Genomic DNA, 26715 nt, shown 5'->3' with positions numbered 1-26715 from the left:
TGCAGATCAGACGTGTTGATAACTGAATATTGTATTATGTTCTATCCAGTAAAATCTCAACTTCCACTGTGATTGTTATGGTTCCTCTTCTCTTGTCTTCAAGTGCTCCTCTCAGTGTGTATATGCAGCCTTTTTTTCCAAATAATGAGAGCAAGGGCACTTCATTAGCAAGAAGGGAGGGAGTAAAGGAGGCGAAGGCAGGATGAGTGTGTATGCATGCGAGGGGTGGGTGCAAGGGAGGTAAGCAGCAGCGTGGCACTTCACTTGACAAGTATACTAATTACTCCTTTTCAGCAGAGGAGCTCCAGTCAGCCTCTGCCACAGTCTAATGGCCTGACCTAGGAAGCCTCTCCATAGCAGAGCCTCCCCAGATCTACTATTACTACTGCTACACACACACATAGACCTGTGCACACACACACAGAAATGCAGAGTCTCATCTCAGCGCTATCAGGGAGAATCAGGTGGAAGCAGATCAGTTCTGCCCCAGTAACCTCTTCAGGGACTGGGCTCCTCCTGCACAGGAGATACCACCTCATATCATCAACTAGCACCTACACACCACCACAGATAGCTTAAAAAAAACACCCACTCTCTCTGTCTCTCTTTCTCTTTCCCATCTTCTGTTTTTTTCAATACGGGAGGATAAATTTAAAAGGAGTAAATTGGAAAATCAAATGAGGGCTTTAGGCAGCCGCAGAGATTTGCAGAGCTGTCGGCCGGCGTCGCGGAGCCTCATCCATCATGTCCCACAAGTAGTCAATTCCTCTAGTATCTGTAAATGTTTTCAGATATTAGCCAATTTATATGCTCCGAGATTCATCATGGAAAATCAGCTTTAGCGGCGCACATTATCAGGACCTGTCTCTCCCTTGCTCCATGAAGTTTGATGAACGAGTGCCCCTCCACAGCTCAATGGCTTGTGCATGGGGAGCGCGTGGGGAGGGGGTGGGCACATAGAGGAAATGTGTAAGCACCCCCCCCCCCACACACACACACACACATCCGTGGAAAAAAAAAAGTGGGTTTTTTAATTAATAAACAAACTTGCAGAGGAGCTCATCAGTGTCAGGGGCAATAACAATCGTCATCCGTTATTGTTTATTACGGTCCTCCCTCAACAAATGTTGCTATCTAATGAGGTTTCTCAACATTTTTTGTGTTTGAGATAATGACTTTTTCACCCCGCACTCTTAGAAATTTGGGTTCTAAGTTTTTCCTGAAGGACTGAGGTTTTACCCAGAGCCATTTGCTTCTGAAGAACCCTTTTTTTAAGGATCTTTTGGTCAAAGGTTCTTTGTAAAACTAAAGGTTCTACTGAAACACCTTTTAATCCAAATAACTATTTTTTGAAGAAAGAATCCTTCCTCACCCTCAAATATTAGAACACCAAATAACATTTATCGATGTTTCATATTGTACTTTTAAATGTAAATCTATCTGGAATCCCCTTTTTTTCAATTCATTTTTTGTGTGTTCTTGTGTTTTTGTCTCATCTGTAGAATACAATAGGGTTCTTTGTAGAACCCTCAGGCAGGGGAATCTAATCTAGAAAATTAAAACTAAAAACAGACTTTTTCACCTATAATCTGAGTCCCCCTCAGTGGGTTCTAGATAAACCACCAGAAATTAAAAGGGTTTTTGGTAGAACCTCCTGGGTTATTAATAGATTAAAACTAATGGAATATGAAAGGGCTTTTGGTAGATCCCCCTCGGGGGGTTCTTGTTGGCACCATTAGAAGGTTGAAAGGTTCTAGGTGGGACCAGTACACCATAGAAGGCTTCTGTATAGAACCCTGTGGGTGGCTTCTCAGTGAAAGCATTGGATTATAAATTGGTTCTCAGGAGAACCCCCTCGTTTGTTCTACATAAAACCCCTGGAATATAAAAGGATGCTTGGTAGAACACTCTGGGTGGGTTCATTACACCATAGAAGGGTTCTCTGTACGTCCTGGGTGGAACCTTTGTAAAGGCTTCTACCAGCAACCAGAAAGGGTTCTCTGATGGGGACAAGCCAAAGAACCCTGTGCGGTTCTAGTTAGTGCCTTTCTTTGTTTGAGTGTAGTGGAGAAAAAGAAGAGTAGTTACAAATGACACGAGTAAGCAGTGAGAAATCAAGCCAAGGTTACGTCGCTGCTGTTACCTCGCCTCACACCGTATAGTTTATCTTGTTTTGGGGTTGCATATGAAAACAGGCTTGTGATTTGTTTACACTGCTTGTTTTCTTTAGCAAATCCCAATGGAGGCGTAGCGTTTCACATCTATTATTCTCCTCTTCTCTTCTCTGTTCTTTCTGTTTTCAGATGTTGACGGTGTGATATGGTGCCTTAGTCAGAATTTATACCAACATGGGACAATTACAGTAAATTTGGTGAATGTTTACAAGGTGCAAAGTCGCGCTGCAGGGCTTTGTTCTCTGTGTCTGGTGTTCTTCAGATTATGCTTTTTATTTTCCTTGCACGTGTTTTATGTGTGTGCGTCTGCCTTGAGTGTGTGTATTTAAAGAGCACGGTGTGTGTGTGTGTGTGTGTGTGGCAGAGAGGAGCTCAGGGTGTCATAGAGGAGTGCTGCCGTGCAAGGCGGGGGCGTCTTTAATAAATGTATGCTGATGTTGGAGGCTGCAACGATGCGAGGGATGCAAGGGCCCTGTTGTTATTTACTGCTGTGTTTGTGCACAGCAGCGAATCCCGGGCCTGCAAATGGCATTACAGCGCGTGATGAATGAGCATTAGGGTAAACTCATTTTAAAAGCATCCTGATTTATTAGCGGCCTGGCCTTCCATTTTCATCAGGTCAATGCTTGGCTGAAATTCCACAATGTCAGCGCCAAGGTCACCTCTTTATGGCTATTTTTAACCCCATCGCTCAAAAGGAGCAGGAGAAAGGGATCCTATCACTTATTATGGCCATCTACCAAAAATATCAAAAGGTCTGGAGAGACAAGGAGAAAGAGCGAGTGCTGGAAGTGTGTGTTTGTGTGTGAGACCAAAATGTGGTGGTGGTCAACCTCCAATTATGAGTGCTAGTAAGACAAGAGCTTTAATGGCTACCGTTTGCCTTCGGGGAGGTTTATTACACACTACTGTTTTGCAGAAGCAGCGTCAAATCTATAAAACGACCATTAGGAAGAGGGAAAAAATCAATCAAAATGCCATTAAAGTGGAATAAGTTGCCAATATTGCTGATGTGGTTGCGGGTCCTTTGATTTTCCTTCAGATTATTAGGCACAGTCGAGTAGTGACTTTGTTAAGGGAAACCAGTGTTGTTGGGGAGTAATATGTCTCCTGGCTTCATAAAGTTTGCTGCCTCATATTTCCCGCTTTATTGATTATCCATTATCATTTGTCATGAGGTGTCCTAACTCAAGGGGAAAATATAACCCTCTTTCTTCACCGCCGCCCGCGCCGCACAGGAGCATGGTATGGATCTGCGTGTGAGGGTACCAATCTCCGAGAAAAATGAGCAAAGAAATAAAGCACAGCCCTGTGCCTTGCAGCTCTAAGAGGAGGAGTGTGGGGTTATGGGGTGGGCTGGGGGAGTACCGTGGCTGGCTGGCTGGGGGAGACTGAAACAGAGAGGAGGTAGCAGGGAAAAAAAAAAAAAAGAAAGGAGGTGGCAGAGAAAGATGGAGACAAAGAAGAAGAAACTGAAAGAGAGGAGGGAACACTGAATGGGCTTTGTTCTTCTCCACCCTCCTGCCTCTTTATTTCATCATAAGGTAGATGAGGGCTCACAGCACCGTTTGTCCTGTGTGATATTTTTCTCAACGAGCAGGCTTCGGGAGTTACAGATTACATGTAATGGGATTACATAATTAGGATAAATAAAAAAGGTAACTGTATTCCATTATAGTTACAGAAAAAAAAGACGTAGTGATATTACACAGTTACACAGTTTAGAAATACATTTTAAAATAACTACCATGTGCAGTGTGCACACATTACAATATTTTACAAGCCTCACAACTCCACATACCACAGATTTCACCATTATTTTGTTCCTAAATCAGGAACAGCATCACAATAATCAACTGTCACTGTCAACATCTAATTTAAAGAAACATTTAAAAATAAGACCAACCACTTGTGTTAGCTAGACAGAGCCAACGCTAACATTAGCTACACAGACAAACATTAGGTACACAGAAGTCCAGTTAGCTAACTTGTCACTACTAAAACAGCTGCTATTACTACTACTGAAAACATCAGACACATTTGAAGATCCAATTAAAAAAAAAAATTCAGATAAGTCTAACATTAACTTCACTGGCCAACCCCTAATGTTAGATACACAGATCAACCGCTAATGTTAGCCAAACAGACAACACCCAGCATTTCACAGGCCAACCGCTAATGTTCGCTACACAGATATCCAGTTAGCCAGCTCTATCAATACTACAGCTAGTGTACTGTTGAAACATATTTTGGCGGCGATGCTGGGATGGTGCATGGGTAAAAACACAAGCCCCAGACTGGAGTATGTTTATGGCAGTGAGGTTTGAGAGTGATGTATGAATAGCTACGTAATGAAGTACCTTTAAATGTGCATAATTACAGCTATTAATCTAATTGTGCATTTGCATGTAACAAAGGAAGGAATTGGATGGACGATTAATAAATCAAATGAACATGAAATGTTACATTAGACTGAACAATTTCACCATATTTGGTATTGAAGTCATCCAAAAGTAACGGAAAGTAATCAGGTTACATTACTTTAATACTGTGATACTTAGATTAAGTTACTTACTACCTTTTTTAACAGTTAAGTAGTAATTGTATCAGAACACATTTTTTTAAGTTACCCTCCCAACCCTGTCAATGAGTAATGCCCATGAATGAAATGCAAAGTGGGAAGACAGGACAATAAAGTAGGGTCTTACAGGTATTCTTCTAAGTGCCTTTCTATTAATTAAATACATTTAACAGGCGCTTAATGTTCCAGTCAGCATTTGTAAATGTGCACCCAAGTCTTTTTCAATTGATCCTTTGTCTTCTTTTTCATCATATTCTTTTTTATAAATCTGCAAATAAGCTGTAATATACTTAACACAGTTTTTTAGATGAGCTTGGGAATCTTCTAGCAGTGTTGGTACAGGCACCATCCATGCCTGAAATGTGAATAGAAACATTCCTTGTATTGTCTGTAATGTTGCAAGTCTGTCAGGACCATGTATCACTAAAATGGCGTGCCTCAACCATTTCGTCACACAATGATACAATCCATTTAATCCAAATCTTTTTAAGAAATGATTTAAGGAAATTTTTTGCTGTTGCAGTGCCAGCGAATCAATCCAGGAGGGGCTTCCCCTTTCTGATTTATAATGTTAGTAGAGCAAGAATGGGGATGAGAGATGCAGAATAGTCAGCGTTCATAACATAGATAAACTACATGGGGCTCCTGTGCTCTGGACTGAAACATTTATCTATAGAAAATCTGTATAGACACCAAGCAGCCGTCTAATGGACTAGTGTGGAAATACTGCACTAACAGTGGCATGGTGAATTACAGTATGTCAAGCCTGTCTTTTGTCTGTATATTTTCACCGTCTGCTCTCAATTCAATTCAATTCAAAGCAATTAGAATACATATATATATATATATATATATATATATTTTGCATCTATAGGTTAGACCAGAGGTTCTCAGGGGTCCGTGGATTCTGAGGGGTCTGTTTCCCATTATGTATTAGGACTGAGCTAACGACAGAAGTGCTACTTATTAATATATGTACAATAAAAAATTGATTCAGAAATCAAAATGTTTTATTCAGAATCATTTTTTCTCCCACCCTTAAGTGCTACTCGTGGTCAAAAACTCACAGGGCACCTTAAAATCTAAAATGGTACATAGATTACCTTCTAATATAACAATCTACAAGCCTTAATAAATATATATAAATCTTCCTCCCACCAATCTAGCACACATCACCCTTTAATTCTTGAAACCAGCTCTCCCCAGTATATTTTTTCTATATATCTCTCACTATAGTGTTTCATCTTATTTAATATTAATGTGTTTTTTTAATTTGTTTTTCTCCCTGTCTTGCCTTTCTGTCTTCTTCTCAGCCTCTAAAACAGTCCTCAACAGCATGCTTAAGGAGCCGTCGTTAATTCCAGACCAGATTCTGGCCAATCACATCTACCAAGTAAGTGTTTTACATTTTAAATTTAAACAGAAATATTATAAGAGATCTTTTTTTATTATTATTATTTCAATTCAATTTCACATACTATAATACATTTTTCCCTATACCTTTGTCCATGTAACAGACCTACTGCTTATGGACAGTGAGTTTTTAAGTGATATTGTACCACCTGGCTGACAGACGGCATCAGCCGCTCATGTTTGTTGATGAGGTCACGTGAGAGCCGGCGGTCATGCCTGCCAATCTGCCAGCATCTCCTGTGTTTTCTCCTTTTCCCGGCACTGTACGGGCTTCCTTCCCTTAGCCTCACCTCCCTTCCACCCACTCACCCACCCTTTTCGCACGCCATAATATTTCTTCCCCCTCTTTTCAGTGCACAATAAATGACTGCTGTTATGGACCGCTGGTAGACTGCATCAAACAGTATCCTATCCCATAAAATTTTAAGCCTGAAATTGACGAGGAGCTATTGAAGGGGATGAGATGTGTCTGGCTTCACCTGACATAAAAGTTCTGCTTCACAGAGGAAGTGTTTCATCCTGCCTGCCATCCCACCATCACCGATACAACGGGCTGGAAGGTGATGGAGGGAAGAAGAGGAGGAGAGGATAGGCTGATCTAAATGCATCTCCATGTGCACACAGTGGATCAGACCCAATGTTGTATGATACATGAACAAAAATCATTCATAATCCTCATGGTGGTTAATGTGTTCTTTTGTTTGGTATTTTATTCAACCCAGATGATATGTTATTTTATTTTCATTACAGATAATATAAATTATTCCTACATGCAGAAAATCCCCTTTAATTAGATTGTATTTAGTTCTGATAAATCTTATGCTGTTCAGCACCATGGAGAGTTCACTGTAAAAAAGCTGAGAAAACTCCAGTTTAGGCCTGTTATCCTGAAAACAAAAGCCCACTCCCACAGAAATGCAGTTGGAGTTGGAGTCCAGTGAGTGCCTACTTCACTCATATTGCTCATATTAACCGTTATAAACATCTCCTCCTTCTGAAAGATTATTAATTACTTCTTACATCTCATAAAGAGACACTTGCTCGTTCGGCGAACATTCGGCATTAATTTGAACTCTAATAAACATGAACAAACAGTTAATCCATCCCAGAATAGAAGTTTCAAAGGAGGACCCTGTGGCTGTATTGTTGTTGTCAGAGAAGTGAGTATTTCAACCTGACATGATTCCACAACCTCTGATGATATATCATTTTACAATAAATTACAGTAATGTTATTACTTATTATTACTTCTTCACTTGTTTATTAAAGTAATTATATTTGGCCAACTTATAATATTCTGTTTATATAAATTACTTTTCTTCTTTAAATGAACGTGAATCTATGAAATGCCTTTAAAAAAAATGTATGTGAGTTGTGAACCTGATTAGTTGATATTTGGGTGCTTTAAAATTAAATGGTTACAATTGGAAATATTATTAACCATTGTTTACTTTCACTTCATGAGTTTAATCAATTGTTTTTGAAATACAGTTTATGTGGGGGTTTCTAAAACTCATGTGTATGAGTTGTAAGAAATCATAAATAATCTTTTAGGAGGAGTAGCTTCAACTATAGATCGTATATTAAATAGGATTTCAACCTGTTTAATGTACCGTCTATGGCTGCAACTCACTGTTTTAGCAATAATAGCTACGTATTGCTCCTTTAAAAGTTTGAGTTGGGCTTAAAACTGCTTTGGGTACATGAGTCCAACTTGAGCCATTTGATTGCACATTAGTTTTACTGCATTTATTTCTAATTCAGTTGTACTCCTTATGTTTCCAGTATTGTGTACCCTTTTCTTTGTCCAACAAATACCCCCCTTGTTGTCTAGCAGGGGCTTGGCCATGACTATAGGGGCAGAATTGGAGTCCAGGCTATTTAGGGGCAAGCAGCTGGGTAGCACACCAACTATTTCCTGGGGGAGGAGACTTATTTGAATGCGTGTACATGTGTATGTCTGTATGTTATTGTGTTCATCCAAGCTTTCGTGTGTGGTGGGGCTGGGTTGTTCTGTTCATAGCCAGTCAACCCTGTCCCATCGCGCCCCCCCTTCACATCCCCTCTTTTTTACCTTTATTTGGCTGTCCTCTCATCAGTGTCAACTTTGAGTCAGTTACTGACTCCATGGAGAGTTCATGATAACCGCTCACTACTAAGAGCTCCATCCTCACAGGAGAGGAATAGCTCTTAGTGCACTTGAGCCAATCACAATATGTATCAATTAATTAGGATCCATTTTGAGTGATTAGTATTTGCTGAGGGCAGTATAAAGACTTAAGAACTTTGCTCTCTCTTTCTTGGAAAAAGCAAGTTTGGCATATATGACATCCGGCCTCTTCAAAAGCAAGAATTCTCTCTGTGGCATCAAGCAGCTTGCATCCTGATGCAAAATGACGTTTATTCTAAAAGCATTTTTCTTCAAGGATTTTAGAGGAATGAGCGGAGCAGCTTCGTCCAGGCGCTCTATGCATTTTGCCAAATTGGCATTTGTTTCATCTTCCTCATTTAGGTAATGCACTTTGGAGATTTGTTGTGAAAGCAAATTAAGGCTGACCTGAAAACTCTGATTGGGCTCTTGCTATACATCGGCAAAAAAGAGAAGTGGCTTTCACTTTGCATCGCAAGCCAATAATGGAGAAAAGCAGATTCTTAATTTTAAGTGATGTCAAACATACGCACGCACAGTTGAGCTTACATCACCTCGTGTGTGCACTCATGTTGTTGCCACAGCAAAGTACAGTGTGTTTTGTTGTTTCTGTAGTAACCAATACCGCAGGTAAAATGACTGCATTTTTTTGCTGCAGAATTTTCTCATAAAAGTTATCAGGGTTCCTACGCAATACAGAAAAGTATGGAATCAAGCTGCAACAATTAGTAAAGAAAAGTAACATAAATATAGGTAGCCTCGGTTAATGTGCTTCCTCTCTGGGCTTACAGTATAGGAGTGTGGACTGAAAAGCCAGAATGGATCAGTATAAGTTTTCTGAGAGTAGGCTCAACAGTCCCAAATATAAAACCTGGTTGGCTAAGGATTCTAAATGGGAAAAGAAAACTAGGTGGAAACTTTGTCTGAAATCATTCAATATCTCCAACAAAGGGAGTCACGATCTTCTGGCTATTATTTGGCAACATAATACTTTAAAACCATTAAAACCATTTATATATACAAAGAAACATCTACTTATTTATACTCAAATGTTAAATATGGGTTTAAAAATCTACTCTTAAGAAGGAAAGTCGTGTCTGGAAAAGTATGAAATTAGGAATTTGTATTGAAAACTGTATCTTTTAGATTATTGCCCCCACTGAGACCACACTGCCTAAACATTTAGGTGTGTCAGCAGACATATGAAATACTGCTTTTGCTATTTGTTGGAATCCTTGACTCTTTATTCCCAGCGCTATTGGCCAAGAGCATGAGGTGCTGCTCCGTGACAAACTGAAGGAGAGGAACCTTTCCTTTTTAGGTAAGCCATCATCTTGACCTTCTCATCACATTTCTAAAGTCAGTCCGGTCATCGCAGTAAGCTTAGCAAAGGGAGGCCTGGACATGACTGATGCAGTGGATGTTATCTCATATTGATTTGCTAACAACAAGGAGCTGTTATCAAATATCCTTGGTTGTTTATGCGCCAGCATACAATGAATATTTAAAGAATAAAAGCTTCAAAGGTAGGTTTTAATGTTTTATTAGTTGTAATGTTTGGTTCTCTCAGGTTGCTTTTCAGTTTTTTTTTTAAGAATGAATGAAAAAAGTCAGTTTCTATTTAAATGAACATGAATTGTGATAGTATCATTAAAGGGATAGTTTGGATTATTTGATGTGCAGTTGCATGAGTTACCTACATTGTCTTACTTACTGTAGATGCTGGTGAACACCCCTGCAGTTGTACACTATATTTAGAATATGTTCACTTATTTACCTTGCTGACAGACTGCTTTTATACAAGCCAAATTGCTCTCTCCTCACCAACCAGACTGCATGGGCAAAATCGCTAATTTATTTATCTTGCAGGCCACAGGAGCTGCTGGTCTGCTGCTGCCTCGAACTGTTTTTTTTGTGTGTGTTATGATGTGACTTTGGTGTTTTAAAAGGATAAATCAGATTCACCAAAGGCACACAACAGCAGCAACAGACTAACAGATCAAGGTAGCAGCAGGCCAACAACTCCTGTGTTATTTCCTCCTCTTTATTTTAAGTGGACAGAATCTATTTTGCTGCGGACCCTGTCCACAGCAGTTCATTACTTAGCTTCTGTACTAGTGCCCCTCAATCTAAGGAAGAACTATCGCTTTCAGGGGATCTTTGATTGCAAAGACTATTTTGTATCAGATTAATGTTTAGAAAAAAGAAATTCTTCACTTGTGGTTGTAGTTTTAACTAGTTACATATTTGTAATAATAGATGTTTCCTTAATACCTTCTGCTTTCTTAGCACCATTGTCTTGTTCCAACAATATTAAATGAAGGTAGAGTGTCCAGGTGTGAAATTGTGCAACAGAATTTTTAACCCTCCCTTCATTTCTACCATCACCCCCATCTCATCACCATCCCCTAGGTCAGATGAGTGATGAAAGGTAAAAGTCATTCCCTCTGCCATTAAGACCATATCATTTATTTGGACCTGGAGTGCTGACCTTTCCTCAGAGCTGTACAGAGGACTGTTCTAAAACTGTCAGAGTTCGGGCGACACAAGGGCCACTGAGGCGGCCTCACCCCATCTGATAAATGGATTGGAAATAAGCTACCCAACAGCAGGGATGGCCCATTAATTTTAATCAAAGGTGATGTAAAAAAGGCGATCAGAGCCTCATGACAATGTCAGCAGCTGAGTAGGTATGAATAGAGGCTCCCATCCTACCGCATACACATCTACACCCGCATTACCACACCCAGGATGCCCCTCTGTCTGTACCACAGGCCTCTGGCAGCCTCTCTGACCTCGCTCAGCTCCCTTTCTCCCCCCTTGGCTGATGCTACCTCCTCACCACCACTGACACCGCCACCCTCCATCTCTCCTCAATTCCCTTCCATGCCCCATTAGTTGAGCTTGGCTGGAGACAAAGAGGCAGGCCCTTGGAACTGAATGACCTGGTCAGCCTGAGATTTAATGGAGAAATCAGGTGTTGTAGGGATAATGGCCGAAGCGCACCAGAAGTCAAGGACAATGGCTGCGGCCTGTGCAGGCAGGGGTCAGGCTTACAGAGTCTATAATGCCAACCCTGTCCCCTCGCTGTATATTTTATAATGCTCTGCCAAACTGCAAACTGGAGAGCAGCTCTGTAACTGGCTTTACAGGTTTTTGTGCAACGACAGCGAATACGTGGCAGATGTAGTTAATGGTTTTACTGTGCTTGCTGTCCTCTACTGTTATTTCTTCTTTGCTAACACTAAGGGGTTTTGTTACCAGCACCTTGGTGAAGGCCGTTGGGTTACCTGCCTTGGATTGATGTAACAGTAAAGAGTAAAAATATTGCAAAGACAAATGTTAAAATTCTGCACTTTATCTCCTGTAGATGAAAACCAGCTGAGAGCTATGGGCTACGACAAAACACCTGATATCATCCTGGAGGTTCCCATTGGTTAGTATTTACATTACAGTTTTCTGTATTTTCTCTAAAATAAAGAAACTAAGATTAAAGATATAATGTGTAATATTTCTGCATTAAAATGTCAAAAAATACTCGACATATGTTATAGTTTTTGTTGAGTTGTTACTTACACTTCCCAAATGTTTCCAACAATGGTCAAATTTTTTCAAGGTGCCTGCTAGCCGATGCTAGCTAGTCACTAGTTACCACAAGTTCCTGGAAAACACAGGATACCTCTGTGCTGGTTGTTCACCAGGGAAGATAACTCCCATGATTCCGCGCCAGTTTCGCCACTCATCAAGCTACGTCTTTTGTGTTTGTTTTAATGTGAGAGACCCCCTAGCTACAGAATGTACATATTGTGCTTTTAACAGGTACTTATTTCAAAGAGGATTATGCAGTCAGGGTTCCCATATGTCTAGGGACAGTTGACCAATTTGGAAAACACCTGGAAAATTATAGAAAAAGTACTGAATAATGTTGGTTAGCATGTTTGGTACAGTTGCTAATTGTTGACTTGCTTGCTTGTTTGGCCTGCAAAGGTTCAAGGATTATGATTAACCTTGATGATTTCAAATGTTTGTTGAACATTCTTGAGAGCTGCATAATAATGAATTGGATAATGGGAGCTTAAATGTAACTTGACTTACTGTTTACTGTTTATCCATCATTGCATTATTAAGGTAAAATGTATCATAACATGACATGAAAGTTTAACTTGTGTAGCAGTTATCATCATCATTATTATTAATGCTGATTTTTATCACTTGCCAGCATGGAGCACAAAGCTTTTCCAAAAGAAACAAAATAAAATACATTGACAGAATACTATAAAAAAATAAATATAATAACATCATTAAAACAGAGCATTGAAACAGGACAGGACATAAAAACAGCAGAAAGAGATAGTAGTTAAAGTATTGACATTAAAGTTATGCTTAAGTTATGTCTCTATACATCAGATGTCCATCCACAGAGAAGAGCAACATATAAGTGTATGTTGGGATCACTGTCTGTCTTACCAGCTAGATCACTGAAAATGTCCTGGGAAAGTCCTAGAAAATGATCTCTAGAAGAGAGTGGGAACCCTGGCAGTTGTCAAAACATTGCCATGTTAATGCCAGATCCTCTTTGATTTTTGAGAATGACAGGAGAAGGAAAAAAAAACTAAGAAAATGTCACCTGTCCCTTCTGGTTCTTGCTTGTGTGGCTTTTCTTGTCGCTGGTTTTCTAAGTGTCGCTATGTGTTTCTGTTTATCAAAAGCCGTGGAGGGACATATTGTCCACTGGATTGAAAGCAAAGCCTCATTTGGAGACGACCACAGCCATCGCACATATCTCAACGAGCAGTTCTGGAGCTACTGGAACAGGTGAGTCCTCTCTTCGTATTCTCACGTCTTTGTCCTCTGCTTTATTTGCTTTATCTAAATAAACCATATAACCATAATCCTATTTTCCAACTTGTTATATTTTTTTTTTATAACTTCTCCTTTTTGACCGCTAACCACGATCAGCTTTTCTCTGTATTATAAATGCAGCTCATATATCTGTCTAACAAGGCTAACCACTTCCTCCCTGGCATAGGCCGCACTAACCCCACACTTCCATGTGGTACATCTGCACATCACACTACTTCCACATCCACTCCTGTCATTGGAGACTTTTTACAGCCCGTGAGCTTGATTGTTTTCAAGAGTACACATATTGTTGTGGAAGGGAAGCTGGGAAATGGGTGATTAATCCATTGCATCTGGAGTCATGAGAACCTTTAGGCAGGAACGGGCCCTCTGGGTCTGACCCTTAGGGAACAGAGGTGTGTGTATGTGCATGCATGTGAATGCATGTGTCTCAATGCTGGTAAGATGAACCAAATGCATTATTTCATTAACTCTTCAAAACATTTTTATCAAAAATTCAGGGTTTGACTTGGCTAACCATGGCTCACAATGAAAAAATAAAACAGCAGTGAATGAAAGTAGGCTAGACAGTGACACATCTAAGGAATGTACGTAATGTACTGCAGTGTGTGCCAGGAGTTTCACTGGAGAAGAAACAGCACGTCACAATTCATGGGAAAAGTGGACAACACAATTGTTACAATGTACAATGTAAAATGCCTTTTTGTTTTGCTTTTATACAACTTTACATTTGTGGAAAGATCTACTTCAGCCACCAAATTCATCTTTGCACTGTGTACACACAGAGAACGGCAACTTTTTTTTTCTCACATTGTAAGAGTATAAGTCTTACAAGGAGGTCATGAGGCTATGCTCCTTTTTATTTAGTCGTTCATTTGCTAGTACGTAGTTTAAATACTGAAAATGTCCTGTAGTCATTGCATAAATTAAAGCTAAAAACAGCCTTTCCCTATTAAATACCAGCAAAATTGGCTGTCATGCATTATATTTTGTAACATTTGCTGACTTCTTTCCTCACTCTTGCACGTGTCATGAGCGCCAGGCGTTTAATGGTTAATCATTATATCTTTAATTGTGATTATTTTGACAGATCTTGCGATATGCTTCAGGACTAGTGGGAGTGAGTTTGTCTCACAATTTTCACAGAAAATTAAAATCATGAATGATGTGACATTTTCATCTTCTGATTTTGATATTGCACCTGGCCATATTGTGATTTTAATTGTAATTTTATAAATTCCGCAGCCCGGGACACCATTGACCGGTCAGCAATTGAAATGCACCGTTGCGTAACAATCTTGGAAACATTTGGGATAATCTCAGCAGACAACTCAACAAAATATACAATATATAACAGAGGGCATGTTGTTTTCAGCCATTTTAATGTGTAAGTGTTACATATTATGGCTTTAATTTCAAAGTGGAATAGTCAGACAGAGTAATGTTTTGGTTAACACATGGTCTTCACATCGCCGCCTCCCTTGGCACAAGGTTCCAGTCACCGAGCTGAAAAGTCGCCCACACCATTTTCCTCACTACGGCCCCAGCCTCACTCAGCTGTGACGGTCAGCTGACATGTTGTGACATGGTGCTGGAGCGCCGGGAGGTTCCAGACCTCAGGCACGGCCGGACTCTCTCTTTGTTTTTGTTTTCCTGGTGCACACACAGTACCAAATCAGGATCAGACTTCTCCACACAAAAAGAGAAGGTGTTTATCGTGAATGAATTTTTGTGTGTTTGTGCATGCAACATAAATCAGCCAGTCTATTGTCTGCCTATCAGAGATTAGATAGCAGAATAAGTTATTTGTTTTAGGGTTTTTCTGATAGCGAACTGTTATCCATTCAAAATAGCTTGTTATACTTATTCTTGTTTCTTATATTCTCTAATTTATAATACAACATACAATCTAAGTTGGTAATACATGTTTTTCTTTTTTAATGATAACCATCTTCATAATCAGGATTTCTGAGAGCGATTCTTTATGTCCTAAAATCATTGTAAAATTAATCTGTTTTTAAGCAATAACTCCTCAGAGAGTTTATTATTATTATTATTATATGAAAAGACTTTTTTTTAAACTAAATGAAAGAGAAATAGTGGTTTCACATTCAGAAAATGTTACCCCTGCTTTTAGATGACTGACCTACTGATTTCACTCAGAAGCTGCCAGCAGAACAATCATTTGATTTTCAGGGAAGATGACTCACCCAATATCACTGAGCAGTTAAAATGCAGGAGATGAGGTCAAGGTCATAATCAATGGTGTGTTTTATTTTCTCAGAGTAACATAGTTTTATTTGGAAATGGCCTGCTTCCAGAAGAAAAAGCTCTGTCATTTTTTTTAACTATTGTTGACGTCAGGAACTAAAAGTCAGTGAGGTGTGAATTTAAAAAGGGCCCATCTTTGATGGTTACCATCTTTTTTAGGCCTCATTAAATGCTGCTAAGATAGTTGATGACAGCAAAAGACTTTGCTTAAGATCCAGAACATTCCTGTACCCCCTTTGATGAGAAAATACTGAAATGATTGCTGTCTCAGTCAGTAAAACTTAAAATAATGTGTAAAGAGCTCATTTGATTAGCAGCACAGGGCAGCGTGACATGAAGATCAGATGTCTCCATAAATATTTCACTATGCAAGTCAATGTTCTGCCTTCATTTGGATTGAAGAAAGTGGTATTAATCTGTCTTTTGTCTTCCTCTTTGGTACTCGTGGCATTAAGTTTACAGTGGGTCAAAATATCAGAATACTAACGGGCTGATTGGACGGTTAGGGTTAGTCTGTGCCTTACATATTTGCCCACGGGTGCCTTTCATTGGTATTCACTGCGGCGGCCTTGTCCAAGTGTATTAAGGAACTGACAAAGTAGATCCCATCATGTCAGCCAGCAGCCTGGTCAGATAAACATTGTTGTGTCAAAAAAGAAAAAATGTCAGTCCCTTCAGACCCTACCTTTTCCAGCACCCTTGTAATTTTTAATTGACATTTACTGCTGACATTTGAAAATGTGCCTCATCTTTCTTGTATTGTTAGACTGTATGCATTATTGTCTGAGGTACAAGTGTGTGAGCACGCTGTGCATGCTTGTGTGTGTGTTTGTCAAAGACAGCAAAAGTACACACATTCTGTTCTCATGTAGAAATGAAGACACTTAAAAATCTGGTAAAAAATATAGATTCAACGTCTTCCCTTAAAATACACGTTCTGAAATGTCAATGTATAAAAGTAAATAGTAGCCCTCAGAAGGACATTTCTACTGGCTGTTTCAGTCCAGATACTTGAAAAATCCACTTGAGTACTGTAACAAAGTATTAGTTGCTTCCCATCTCTGGTGTTTGTAAAATGAAGGCAGTCAATTTGGGGTCAGCACTTTGTAGTCACAAAAACATAAACCAGTGGAGAAATGGAGGACAGGAGAGTGATGGGGTGACATCATCCTGCTTTCACTTCTCATTAGTTTGATTCTGTTTAAGAGACGAGCCCTGAAGGGCCGATGTTTAGGGTGTGTGTCCATTCCTCACTCAAACTCGTGCTCGACTCTAACCCTTTTGGTTTTCTCTTTGACTGCCCTTGGAAAGGCACAGCAGTGTTTGTAATTACTTCATTGCCCCTGATTGACATTTCCAGTGATTTGCTTATTTTTCATGAATTCCCTCTTTGCTTTAACTGAGTTGCTTCACCCATTGCTTGTGTTAATTGTTCTTGGTTTGCCCTCAAGCATTGCAGAGTGAGCTATGGGGACATGTTTTTGTAGACGGAAAGAAAAAACATAACTAATTTTCCCTCCAAAGCCCTCACCAACTGCATTTATCATCCAAACAATAGTCTTGCCAACACACTAACCCCATAATGAACCCCTCTTCAGTGGAGTGAGGGGTAATGACGCTTCACCTACAATGCTCCCAAGAAAAAAAGATAAAAGGGGGGAAAAATGGAGAGAAAAACGGTCTTCTGCAGAATCAAACGGCGTGTTCAGGCCCAGTGCCTGGATGAGATGGCGGAGCAGCAGCTATTGGTGTCTTCCAGCCATCAATCTTAGCTGGTGGCGTTCCAGAGCCAGCGAGCCCTCTGCTCTGACGGATGTTCAGATAATTGAGTTATCCATCTCGCCCAACTATCAGAGTTGCATAAAAATTATTCACCTGCTGGTGAATATTAAACACATAATGAGCCTCTTGTGTGTTTTAGGAGAAGTGGGTAAGGTTAAACACAGCATGTAATGAAATATGGACCCTCGTGTGGTGCCACCTTAACTGCCCCTCCTTGATTATGGTGTACTTAAATCAATTATGGTTGGCAAAGTTCCTTCCATAACTCTCTGAGCAGCAACTAAAGTTCTGCCCTTGTGCTTGTCTGATTAGTTTATCTCATCAAATACTTTCTACAGAATACAGACAGATAATGGCAGTTATTTGCTGACTTCCTGAATAATTGTGCACCTGTCTATGTGTGTTTGTGTTTTTGTCATTGCTTATTGCAAATTTTGACCCTGCTACTGTAGGGGTACCTGAGAGGTTTGGTTACTTGAAGGGAAAATTTGTCACTTTTCATGAGGATGTCCAGTAGGCCCTGACCAATACTGGACTTTTGGGGCCAATGCCGATATTAGGTAGTAAAAAAAAATCTTGATATCAATATATTGGCTGACATTCTTAACATTTAATATAATAGTTTGATCATTCATGAATAGGAAAAAAAATATGTGATTACATTTGAATAGCCTGCTAACATTCTAGGTTTATGGGTGGTTACACTGTTTGTGAGAAGATCATTGTTGTATGAGTAGGCTAGTTCAATGGCTATGTCTGTTGTTAAGCACAGAGACACTTATTACACATTTAATATTAATATTTAATTTGTGCAAAATTACATTATGGCACTGAAACAGTCAATTTTCACCAGTATTTTTAATAGCTAGTAATAGATTTTTTTTTTAAAGAGCAAAATGCATATATGTAAATATTAAACCTTAAACCCAGAAGAGATCAAATATACATAAAATACTTCCTATAAAGCTAACAAATAAAACCCATCTGCATGATGTTATATATAAGTCGGTCAAGCTCTAATTTCCAGCCGGTGTTGATGGTAAATTTTGTCAATTGACACAATAAATTCTTTGGTGAAGGCTGTCCTCCTGCTCATGAAACCTTTCTGGCAGTGCCTACATCTACCAGAATGTATTTTGCACGAGGTTCTTACCCCCCACCCCTGTGTTGCCATGTATCACCACCCTTGTCTGTAGCTATTCTGCACTTTGTTAGCAAAAACATACTGTTAGGTGACAAACATACTTATCTAGCACACCTGCTGGCTATGCAGAGGCAGAGACTAGAAATCTAAGCTGAAATAACCTGTAGTTCTTTTATGTATCAAGTGACATCACTGTGACATCACTGGATGCAGGAAGAACAGCAGATTTTGCAGCAGGAAAACTCTCTTGGTCAATACATCTTGACACAAGTGATAACATTTATCATCAACACTGACTGGACATCCACATGCAAAGTGTGACATTTTCCCTTTAATATGTTGTCAGTCTGTGGAGTCATTTTGTAAAGGCTGTGTTTCTGGAATGAAGAGAAATTGATGGATGGATAAATAGATGGATATATTGATCAATGATTGGCCCTTGTTGTCAGGAGAGTGTGTATCACAGCTCGTACAAACAAATACTAATCACAAATCAGTCAAAACATTCACACCGCATCAAAGCATAGGCTTGAAGAAAACATCTGACAAAAATGGCCATAAAGGTTCTTCTTAAATTGATACAGTGCTTGTTATTTGTCTAGTTTTGGCTTGTTTTATAGTTTCATTGCATCTCCTCTCTAAGAGTCCACTCATTATTAATTTGTCAGATTATAAGGGATCTTGTGCCCTTAATTGCCCTTCATGCAGCAGTTTTGTACCATGAAAGAATCAATAGAGTAAATCAGAATATACTGTTTATCACAAAATAGCTTTTCAGCAACAAAACTACTTTGCACTTTGGTATAGCACATTAAAGGGGAAAATGTAAAGTTAAATGAATGGGTTCAGAGCCCGTTCTTCTCTTTGCCGTTTCCTATTTTTCCTCCCCCATTCCAACTAACCCAACACAATGGACAGCCTGTGTGGAAATGAGCGTGGACGCCAGAGCGCCCCCCTCCCAAAGTAAATCAGCTGTGAGATTCGTAAACTGCAAATGTGTCAGAGTTGAAAATGTTAGCTCTCTTAATGGAGGCTTGAAAAGGTTAGATCTGATAAAAAGCTGTCAGCCGTCCACAAAAAATGATTTATAGCAATATAATGGGACAGTATGCCTCATTTCTCCCCCATATGAAATGGGGGTTAAGACTTTTGGGTTTGCCATTATACATCATCTGGTTTGACCACTCGGAAATTTGTTGAGACTCGAATGCACGCACATGCATTATGTTTCATTTGGCTCTTTTGTTTTAGTAATTTTGAACGTCATGGCCTGCTGTAATGTGGATAATTTATGTCCTCCCATAATTACCATCACAAAGTTCTCATGCTCCAAAAGTGGATATCGATTTCCATTCAAATCTGTATTGCACAAATGAGATTAGTGCTTGTCCTTTGTTGTATCACTTTTTTGATGCACATGATGGAAGCAAAACTACAATTAATGAGGAAGTCGTAACTCTGACGACTCTCAGCAGACTGTTCCTACAACATCACTAATCTGCTCGCTGACACATTGGCTAATGAATAGACAAAAATATGATTTATGTGATGTTTTATATTAGTTGACACAGCTGCAATTAGACATCTTGAGGTCTTTTGTGAACTTTTTCCAATTATGTCTGGAACTGTACGCTGTAGCTTTTGCGGCTGAAATTGCATGGTAATTCTGTTATATTCTCAGAACCGTCAATCCATTTGCGACATGAAATTAATTTTTTGATTCGAGATATTGTACATTGCCGTCCTTTTTTAATGGACATGTCCATCATTTTTTGTTGAACTTTTCAAAGTGGTAACGACAGGAATGCTTAATAAGAGGAGTGTAATGATACGATGTGTTGTAGACAACCTTTATTGAATTCAGCTTATTATGCCTTTATCTTTAAACAAAGTTGTATGCCCAGATCCTTAGTTGGCAGATAGTTTCCTTTTGAAAATATAACTGGTTAAATAGGCTTAAAGGCATTTGCCCTTATTTAGAAATACTTGCATGTGCATATACAGCCAGGTTACGTGATCCCATTTAATGCAATAGCAGTAAGAGTAATATAAGCCTCAGCAGCAGCAGCAGGGTCATCATGGAGCCAGAGCAGATAGGAGATGTCACCTGGGAGAGGGTGCCCACAGGTCGTGGCTGCTGCTGATCCAATGAGGCTGGACATTACAGGACCATCCCCGAGGACAGGTACTGGCGCTTCTGGGGTGACAAAGCGACACCTCCAAGACCTGTGCCCTGCCATACTTTCCCCCACCTTGCTGTCAGACATGTGCACAACAGAGAAAGGGGGAAAATAAAAAAAGAAAAACAATCTGTACTGGAATTGTGACCTTTAAAGAATAACGGGCATTCAGTTGAATCATAGTGATCCAATATGTGAATAACTGCATAAGTGCACCTACCAGCAGTGTGTTTAGTTTCCAATGTTAGCCTTTTGTGGGGATGTTGACATGGACTGTGTAAAAGAACCACTATGATGTTACTCATTGGTTTGTGGACTACCGTTTTGAAGCCTTATGTTTTGCCGTCACCATCTTTTTTTTTTTTTTTTTGTAGCCAGAAGTGATCATATTTTGACAAGGTGGAGGAGTGAGGGGTAGACAGTCTGGTTAACGTAGGTTACCAACCTGGTGGGGGCAGGTACTGTTAGCATAGCAAACGCACCGCTAATGCTAGTTCTACCTAATGAGATTAGTTAACAAGGTACAACCGTAATTGACATTAACTGTGAAATTAATTGGGATGCTAATTTTGACTACAGAAACCAGACTTAAAACAAAATGTACTGACTGAAAATAATGAACAACTGTCTTTTAGTATAACCAAACACAAAAAAAGACATTTTGAGGCAACCAGAATGTTAAAATTAACTTTCATGAACTGAAAACGCACTGTGAAAAGCAAGGCAAGTTTATGTGTGGAACCATTCAGACACAAGGCCATTCAAAGTGCTTTGTACAGGCAGAGAAATACATACATACAAGCAGAGGTGTTGTGCTATTTGTTTAAATAATGAGGCAGTCCATATTGTGGATTTTGACTCATTTCAGGTAACCGCTGTTCCTACTTCAGCAAGTTTACATCACATTAGTCAACTATAAATGACCACACAATCAAATATTAGAACTTTATGTGTAGTTTCATCATGTTGAGAATATTATGCAGCAGTAAGTCCACATGAGCTCTCATTTTCTTTGTTGGAATTTTTTCTACATCACACTTTTTTCATCAGGTAAATGTCAGTATGACTACTTTGAAATTCCAGTTGTTGTTTTTTTTTTTCTATTTATTTTCTAAAATGTGAGGCACTTAGGCCAGCAGTGTGCAAAATGCTTACTGCCTTTTAGAAAAACAACCAATTAAACTTGACACCCATGAAAATAAGACATTAAGAAAATATTTAAAATACAATAAAATGTAAGCAGAAATAAGCAGATAAATAGTTAAAGAAGGGACAAAGTCAAAAAAAGAGACAACAACCAAAAACAAGTTCAGAGCTATTTAAATGTACACAGTGCTGTGTATAGGCATTGGTATGCTTCTATTCCCATTGACAGGTCACTGCAACTTGACAATCACAAGAGAGGCCATACCCTGCCTTATTGTCTGATCACTTCTAAATGGGACCATAATTTATAAAATTAACATCCTGCAGTATTGAAGAAGACTTGAAACTAGCAATTGAGACAGAATATTCATTAGGAGACTGTTTATGTAGGGTCATTTTTCATAGATTTCTGTATGGTTGGATTTCTTTTTGCAATCAGTGATGTCGCTCCCTGATGATATTTAGGAAGCACACAGATTTGAGGCACTTCTGTATTGGCATCATTTTTCAAATCTGTAGGCTACGTCCACTTCTTTTATACAGTCTATGGATGTAAATGAGGTAACTTTTCAGGGTGTTAAGGTTGCAGAGTTTTTGTTTACTTAATATGTTTGGAAAATTCTAGTTAAAACTTAATTTTCCCTGTTTTTTGAGAGCACAGATAAGAGTTTTCCTGGTGAAGCTTAAGCACCTCTGACATTGCCCTTCCTCCTATTTATAGTTATGGATACCCCATGCAGTGCAGGAACGTGGCCTCTTTTATTGTTTCCTTTGTTATGACATCCTCTCGTAGAATATTCCACAGCTAGAAAAATAGCTATCCACAATGGTGGTTCCTTTAGGGCTTTGCAAGTGTTTGTTTTAGGGCACATCAGCACACAGAAGTGCGATGCTGGCCCCCAAACCACAAGCAACTTGGAATATTAATGGCAAATGACAAGTCGGCTCTGATGCTTCAAGGATTTCATGCTTTTAAGGATGCACATTTGGGTGCATTGTTTAAGGCGTCTGGGGTGTAATCCGCACTCTCAGGTCTCCAGCAGCCTCAGGATTTAGCTCTGGTTAAGCCTCCATGTCTCCTATTTATTTTTGTAGGGTTGTATGTGTGCATTATCCAAATTTGTCATTTACCATTGAGTGTGAGAGCAGCTTTGACACGGCCGCTGTGTGTATAAACGAGGAGCGGGACAGAAAGCGGCACCCCAGCGATACGTATCCCTCCTCCTGTCTTTCTGCTCGCCTGTGACACTGTGAGATGGAGAAGAAAGCCTCCAGTAAAATGAGGTGCAAGTATGTCTACTCCGCGGATTCCTCTTTTGCTATGGAACTTTTTAAAAGATTAACGTACATTTTTTGTCAGCTTTCACGATGTATGTCATCAGACTTAGACAGACATGTTTTTTTTTTCCCCTCATTTTCTCGCTGCCTCTTTCCCCCTCTTTTTTTTTTTTTTTCCTCTATTGTGACCTTCTGGGTTTCATTCCAGGAAGAAGTCAGCAGCATTTGTCAAAGGCACTGAGAGGAGTGGGCAAGGATTAGAGCGGCTCTTTTTAAAACTCAATCTAACTGAAGAATTTCGATGGCTCCCTGACCCCCAAAAGACATTCAGGTCAACATTACACCTAATGTGATATAAAACCTGCTCTGATATTTTCCAGTCTCCTAGAAATTCTGTTTATATCCAACTAATTTGCAACAGCAAATACATAATGCGAATCGAAAAAACTATTTCATTTAACATTATGAGGAAAAACAAACCTGACAAGTTGGAAATATTTTGATACTGAATGTATCAATAAAATGTTCATTAACAATGATTTCTTTTGGTGTTTCAATAGGTGATCTTGCAAGACAGTATCCAGTTGTAACTACAGCATTATTCAAAAGTCAGCAGTGACTTTAGACAGACCTTGGATTGTGGTGTTGAAGTCCTGCACTTTGTACGGCCACCATGCACCCTAATCACCTCTTTGCATATATGCACCCAAATCCAAATATTTTAATTTTATTTTAATAACCACAAATAATGCTGTAGAAACAGATCTTGAAGTTGCTCATTATTATTTGAAAGAAAGATAATTTACAAAATGTAATGCATCAATGTTAACAGTACTACTTTTTACTTTAAGGACATTTTACACAAATACTTTATTTTAAAACCACAACTTAAATATTTTGTTGATTTTGGAGGTCTCTGTTGACAAATGCAGCAGTGTTTCCACCATAAAAACCACAAAATATAATGTCAAAAATTAAATTGAATCTAAAAGTCAAAATTTAAAAAGAAAAGCCAGAATAAAAATCTCCTCCTGCTTCATTTTAACTGGCTAACACATGAGTCACTGTAACTTTGCCTGGGAAAATGTAAACACAGGCTCGTTTCATCTGTTTTCAAGGAGGATCAAACCCAGTGTCAGGCATTAAGAAGAAAAAGTAAAAAGAAATGGCTGATCTCCTCGCTGATGGTCTTGTTAATTTATGACTTATGTGAGTCATATAGAGGCTTCAGTAATTATAATATTGAGACTGTTCCATAACCAGTTAAAAACTCCTTGTAGTAGATTTAAGTTAATAAAACTTAATAAATTAAGAGAGAGAGATTATTAAGTACAGTATGTGGAAATATATTTATTAATTAATTATATGCCAAATCATATATAAATCAGCAGGACAGTGAATGTTAGGCTGGAATATTCAACATTTCCCAGATTTAACATGACTTCTGGTATAAACCTTGCCCACTTCCAGTCTTTTATCCAATGACAGATATAGAAACACATAAGTTTGTTGGTTGTTTGTTGGTCTCTGAGAACCTCTAGCAAATACAGTGCATTACCTGGATGTATTGTTCCAAAGTAGCGTCGTCTGTGAATATAATCAGGTAGGAATTATTTTGTCACTACTACGTTATTATGAAAACAGTTTAGCAATTTCCAGGCGGCAAGGTTTCACACAATATGTGGTGTTTGCTCTGCATCACATAAAGACCCATGTGTACATTCACTTGCTGGAGATCTTCACATCTGCAGGAAGTTACAGAGAAGATAATTATCGGGATATCTGTTGTCATAAGTTTGTGCACTTGTGTTTTGCTGAATCTGTCATAAAGGCTAAAGGTAGTGTAGGAGGATTTTTCTAAACACATTCTCTCCACGAATCATTTAAACTCAGTAGACATAAAGCTACAACACAAATGTTTAATGCTTTCAAGGGCCTTTGGTCCGTGAGGCCAGCGTTTTAAGTATTTTATTTCATGCACCTCCACAGCTGCTTCAAAAGCATGTTAGCGCAGCCCAGCTAAAGGGCTTAATTGTGTCTTAACCTCTGTGTAGAGGAGGATGAGGGAAGCCAGGAGTCATCACATGATTCCTCCAGTGTCCTCCCAAGGCCTTAGGAGAGCACTGGACCGTGAGTCAGTTAATGCAACTAAGAAAACATTTTTTTTTTCCTGGTACAAAATTCCCGATTGAATTGAAAGAATCTGGTCTTTTCTTCTTGAATCAACCAACATGACATTTTGTTCTAAGGAATAGCATTTGTTGTAGAGGAAGAGGGCTTTTATTCTGCCATGGTTCACATGGATAGATGAGGAATGCATATTTTTGTTCTGGACGTATGATTTCATGACATGGCAAGTGTTTAACAGCTTTTTGGGGGGATTACGACTACCTTGCTTTTTTTTTTCTGAATTATTTAATTTGTTAGGTTGACTCGTCTCCCTATGAGTAGTACTTCTCCATGGATTTTAGTTGTATACTTTAAGATTTTTAAGTAAACCTTTTAAGAGATACCTCTGTTTCAATCAGTGGTCTTTTACATGCTACAAATTAATGATTTAGTCTGGACTTTAATTTACATGTTGGTCAGTATTGTCTTGTGTATTTCTGTGCACAAAAACCGTAAACACTCTTTTCTATTTCCGACCAAGAATAAATAGAATATTTTTTTTACCAAATGACAGCCAAGGAAACAATGCTTCATATTTCTGCCTTTGTGTTTAAAGAGCAGCTCTGTGTGTACCAGATAATGTGCTGGTACTCATGGTCTGTGGAGGCCCATCAGTCACTGTGTGGAGCTGGTCGCTTGTGATAAGTGGTTCCTTATAGATAATCTAGACAGTAGGCTTCTTTTTATAGGCACACTGTCCCTCACGTAACCTTGTTTTTTTTTTTTTTTTACCACTCATGCTTATTTTCTTTCTTTTCCCGTGATTTCACCTTCTTGTTTATTTTCTCCTTTTCTTGTAATTCTCAACACGTGCTGAATGAATTTCTGCTTAAACAATGGTAATCTGGAACAAATATATTACTAGCAGAAATGTAATCCCGTATAAAAGATAGACACACACTCGCGTTTTCAGTATTGAGTGCTGTTCTGGCTCACCTTGACCTCTGTGTGTATCGACTGCAGGAAGATCCTGATAAAAAAAGCTTTTGGTGATTTATACCTATAACAAAGCCTTTGATATTCTGAACCAAGAGGGCAAGCTTCGCCTCTTTTTGGACAATGCAGTAAATAAAGATGATATTTTAGAGATTATTAGAAAGATTTTGAACACATCTGCACTGTAAAAGAAAAACCACAGAAAACAGAAAAACAAATTCTAAGGCAACTGCTTTTGAGCTTTAAATCAAACTCATAAATTTGAAATAGGTTTGCTGATCTCTGGAAATTCAGAACAGCACTGCTGCTTTTAGAAGCTGATTGGTGATGCAGTTTTCTACACAGTGTAAAAACAAAAAGTTGGTAAAATGAATACATTTTTGTTAAAATAATTTACTTTTCTTCTTTAGATAATAAGTTAGTAACCATTTTTCATTTTCACTTTAGTGAGTTTATGTAATAATATTTGAAATTCAAATATTTTGGGGTTTCATAAACTCAAAGATTCAAGTCAATCTAAAGAAGACAAGTAAATTATCTCAACATGTCTTTGTTAATTCGTCAAACTTTTTCAAAACTTAAAGCCCCAACAAGGAAGTTTTTATATAGTGTTGATTTTGGAAGCGCTT

At 38.8% G+C, this 26715-nt stretch overlaps 1 protein-coding gene across 2 annotated transcripts in view; it reads left to right on the top strand.

Moving 5' to 3' along the window:
* The window catches only part of cdin1 (CDAN1 interacting nuclease 1), an 86249-nt gene that overhangs the window by 27787 nt on the left and 31747 nt on the right, over nucleotides 1-26715 (top strand). For both annotated transcript variants that reach the window (XM_084742401.1, XM_084742400.1), the window contains exons 6-10: nucleotides 6069-6148; nucleotides 6522-6571; nucleotides 9571-9638; nucleotides 11688-11753; nucleotides 13027-13132. In XM_084742401.1, the coding sequence (XP_084598527.1) occupies nucleotides 6069-6148; nucleotides 6522-6571; nucleotides 9571-9638; nucleotides 11688-11753; nucleotides 13027-13132 (370 nt within the window). The remainder of the gene's footprint in view (nucleotides 1-6068; nucleotides 6149-6521; nucleotides 6572-9570; nucleotides 9639-11687; nucleotides 11754-13026; nucleotides 13133-26715) is intronic.

This window comes from Lutjanus erythropterus, chromosome 18 (assembly GCF_056507025.1).
Source record: "Lutjanus erythropterus isolate fLutEry1 chromosome 18, fLutEry1.hap2, whole genome shotgun sequence".
Classification (NCBI taxonomy): Eukaryota; Metazoa; Chordata; class Actinopteri; order Lutjaniformes; family Lutjanidae; genus Lutjanus; species Lutjanus erythropterus.
Note: the sequence above shows the minus strand (reverse complement) of the source record. Positions and strands in the feature narration are given on the sequence as shown.